Source organism: Rhagoletis pomonella, unplaced genomic scaffold (genome assembly GCF_013731165.1).
Source record: "Rhagoletis pomonella isolate Grant_MI unplaced genomic scaffold, Rhpom_1.0 Rhpom_scaffold_00009, whole genome shotgun sequence".
NCBI lineage: Eukaryota > Metazoa > Arthropoda > Insecta > Diptera > Tephritidae > Rhagoletis > Rhagoletis pomonella.
This window is the reverse complement of record NW_023458563.1, coordinates 33,938,724-33,942,727: the sequence shown is the minus strand read 5'-3', so window position 1 is coordinate 33,942,727 and position 4,004 is coordinate 33,938,724. Positions and strand designations below refer to the sequence as shown.

At 33.3% G+C, this 4,004-nt stretch overlaps 1 protein-coding gene across 1 annotated transcript; it reads left to right on the top strand.

Moving 5' to 3' along the window:
- Positions 1–1,837: 1,837 nt before the first annotated feature.
- On the top strand, positions 1,838–2,909 carry LOC118745900 (protein dimmed; the record flags this gene model as incomplete). The annotated part of the gene is given in 1 exon segment (XM_036479558.1): positions 1,838–2,909. A coding segment is annotated over 1 exon segment (591 nt), but the record flags the coding sequence as incomplete, so codon positions are not given.
- Positions 2,910–4,004: the final 1,095 nt, after the last annotated feature.

Below are 4,004 nucleotides of genomic sequence, written 5' to 3'. Positions count from 1 at the left end.
ATATTAAGCGATTGCGCAGGTTATTAAAGTTTGTTGAACTGATGTAAAAAATTAACCATATAAATATAAAAAAGCTAAAGCATGCAATTGTTCTGGTAACAAGGCGATATTTGTGCATAAATTATCGATATCTGATATTAACGTCCTCAATTATATCGCGCCGATAATATCGTATCAGAAACAAAAAATATTGTCAATATCGATATAATATCAACAATCCTAGCTGTAACTACATATGTACATATGTATTGGATACAAAATGCTTATATTTTAGATTATAGCATTTTTAATTGATTTACATATCGAATTTTTAGTGTTCAGTGTATACCAGGGGTGGGCAAGGCCGTGGCCGAAAAGAGCCACATCTAAATTCTAAATGCTACAAAGAGCCACAAAAATTTTATTTTTTAATAAAATTATTATTAGAAATGAAAAGCATTTTATCATTATCCTAATGTACGTAAGATAGATATTAAAGAAAATTCAAAAGATCCCTTTGGCCAAATTTTCAAAAAATGGTTTTACGTCAGTTAAAGCCGTTCGAAACAGTTCTGTTACATGTTGGTTAGTCAATTGTGAACGGTATTTTGGCTTTACGAATTTCATTGCAGAGTACAAAAACTCACAGTTATACGTTGAACTAAAAATTTAAAATATACGGCAAGCAGCTGCTTTCAACGGCGTATATTTTAAATCTAATGCTTGTTGGCGGAATTCAAGCAATGGCAAAGCTTTGTGTTGCATTTCCAGTGTCTTATCTTCTTTTCATTCCAAAAACTTCAACTCTTCTTCGCTTTTCTTAAAAAGGAGTATTTCGGATATTGTAAATTCATCCTCAATTATGTTACATAAAAAGGGTTTATGAAGTATGCAATCGTACATATAAATAATTTCAAGTTGGCAAATCTTTTTTCAAAATCTGCTTTTAAATGATGTAGTTTTGCGACATGGGGTCCAGTTTATCCCCTTTGACATGTGTAGTATTTTTTTCTAGCCATGGAAAATGATGAAATATTCTTTTTTGAGATCATGTATAAAACGAAATAGTTTAGCTTCAAAACTTAAAATAATTTGCGACAAATCAAACATTTTTATTCTTTCCTTGTAGAGACAAATTCCAGTTTAGCAAATGTTCCATCATATCGGTAAAGAACATTAAGTCAGAAAGGCAATTTTCATTCTGCAATTGCGGTTCATGTTCCGATCTCAATTTTCGTATGTGTATATAAAAAGAATTAAATAAAAAAACAACACAATATATAGTTTAAAAAGTAAAAAGAGCCAAAATGTTCGAAGCAAAGAGAAAGTAAAAAGAGCCGCACTGTGATAAGCAAAGGGCCGCATTTGGCTCAAAGAGCCGCGTTTGCCCACCATTGGTGTATACACGTACTTATTTACTTTTTATAAATGATTTAAACAAATGTTCATTCACTCAAATCCAAAACTATAATTTTACATTACAGTGAGGTTGTTCACACTTGCCTGGTTATCAGGTTATCTGCTTAAAATTAAACTCAATAAATAATAACCACATAACCTGATAACCAGACAGGTGTGCACATCCACAGTGTTTGATTTGTTGAACAAAACAGTCTTGCATTGACAGTAAAAAGAATTTTAAACGGAAAAATTGCAAAAATACTATTGGATGAATACACAAATACAGACATTTTAAATGCAAAAGTTGTAAGAAAAGGTGAAACAAATTTATTTTGTGCAAATATAATTTTTTCACTTAAAAATGATCAGGCTCGAAACTCATTTCCAACCTATGGTTCCGATTTAGTAAAAAAAAGAATCGACCCTCCCTAATGTTCATGTTTACAAATATTTTATATTTCAGTCCCTGCGTGAAGTCATTCCCCACGTGGAAATGGAACGGCGTCTTTCTAAAATAGAAACACTTACCTTGGCCAAAAACTATATTATCAACTTGACGCATATAATTCTTTCGAAACGCAATGAGGAGCCATCACTGGAGTTGAATGGCGTTATATTGAATGGAGCTACCACCAGCGAAATGACTACCAATGGTGGACTTGGTTTGAACGATGTTGGACTTGGTGTTGGCATTGGTGTTGGCATATTGAGTTTAAATGGTGGCGGAGGCAGTGGTGGCAGCTCTGGCGGTGGCGGTTCCTGCTATGACGAGGTCCTTACCAACGGCACAAACTCTTATGACTGTGCCTTAGCCGCAGCAGATGGTGCAAATCAGCCACTTCGCCTAACGACCGCCACCACCACCATACAGATACAGAACCAAAGTCTCAGCCACTTGCAGCCACAATTGTCGCAACATCTTATGCAGTCGAACCACAATCAATTGATGTTGCAACAATCGAATGCAGCGCCAATATTACTCAACAATAGTTTCGATGCGAATGACAACAACAATAATTATGATGAGCCATTTCGAGAATTTATATAAACTTGAGGGGTAATAAATGAAGCATAACCAAGCTTGATTTAACTTTCGTAAGAACTCTAGAAGTTAAAACTTTCGTTTTGAAAAACTGCTTTATACTTTTTTCGCATATACATCTACTGATAAGAAGTTGGTTTTAAATTACGTTACTTTGATTTTACACTAACTCGAGCTTTATAGATTACTAACTTATGTAAACTATGTACATACATATGCAAGCATCACGGTATGACAGTGGAAAAATGACCAAGATGAGAAAGAACTCGCTGGACCGAAATATTCAAATAACGCGAGCATTTAAAAGATATGTATATACTTGTACTTTATTTTATGAAGATTTACTGAACTCATTAATCATTTACTTTTGAAATTTATTGGTTATCGCATCTTTCTTATTCCCTTCGTGTCACATTTTTTTTTCTAATGCTTTTGAAATTTTTCGAGCCAAAAAATCATATTGGTAGCTTAGAGTGAAAAGTTGCTAAGCCCCATTTTAAAAACTTTACAGGAGAGGAAAAAAGTTTCTTATGGTCATTTTCTTCAAGTATTACGAAAATCTTTGATACAACATTTTGGCTGTTTAAAGCAGAACAAAACTCCATATGAATCAGAGGGATTCGATATTTATTAAAAGATTTCGTACTATTTTGAGCTTATCGGATTTTCGGCGCTTCTTTTGGACATAGAAAATTTTACTTTCATTGAATATAAACGAGAATTAATAAAACAAGCACCCTTATCCTTTTCAGAACAATGCATTTTTAATTTATCTAGCCTCCTGTACCGAAATATGAGTTTTCATAAAAAGTGGACTTAGCAACTTTTCACTCTAAGCTAGCGATATGCCGCATATGGGCGAATCCAGTGAAGTCTACCGCGCAAAAAAAATTAAAAGTCCTATACCTAACTTATTAATAGGCCGATTTGGCTGCTTTTTATTATATATACTGGTTATGTAAGCAGAAAATTTCTGATTTGTTTCGCATTTGCCATGTTTATTTGAAACGTAGTAGGACATGGATTTGCAAAAAATGAAACCGCTATTTGCGCTGATGTCAAAATAAAAAGAACGTTCGACATAAAATGCATATTTTCTTCATGTTAAAAATTCTTTCAAGAACAATATTAACACAACTTTTTCAATGGAAATTTTAGTAACGTAACGCCAGGTAACCTCACGTCAGATAATTCAGCTGATTAAACATAAAGCAGAAACGATTTTTACATTTCAAGACTTGGAAAATTAACCTTAAGCATTTCCAATATTACTTCCAAAGCTTTTATACAAATTCCCAGTTCACAGAGTTTTGCAATTTTGCACGCCAGCGCGTAAGTTTACTAATACCTTTAAATCGCTGCTACCAACAGTTATAATTTTCTTACTGAATAAGGGGCCATTTAATTGCTATGCAAATCTAGAAAAACCCTTTTTAAAATTTTGACTTTTCCAATTCTTTTTTTTTACATTTTGTCATACGAGCGTCTCGTACCGCCAGTTTGGAAACTCCCATATACATATGTATATATGTCGTCGTTTAAAGTACAAAACCGTGTATCCTTGTCCATTTATACTAAACTA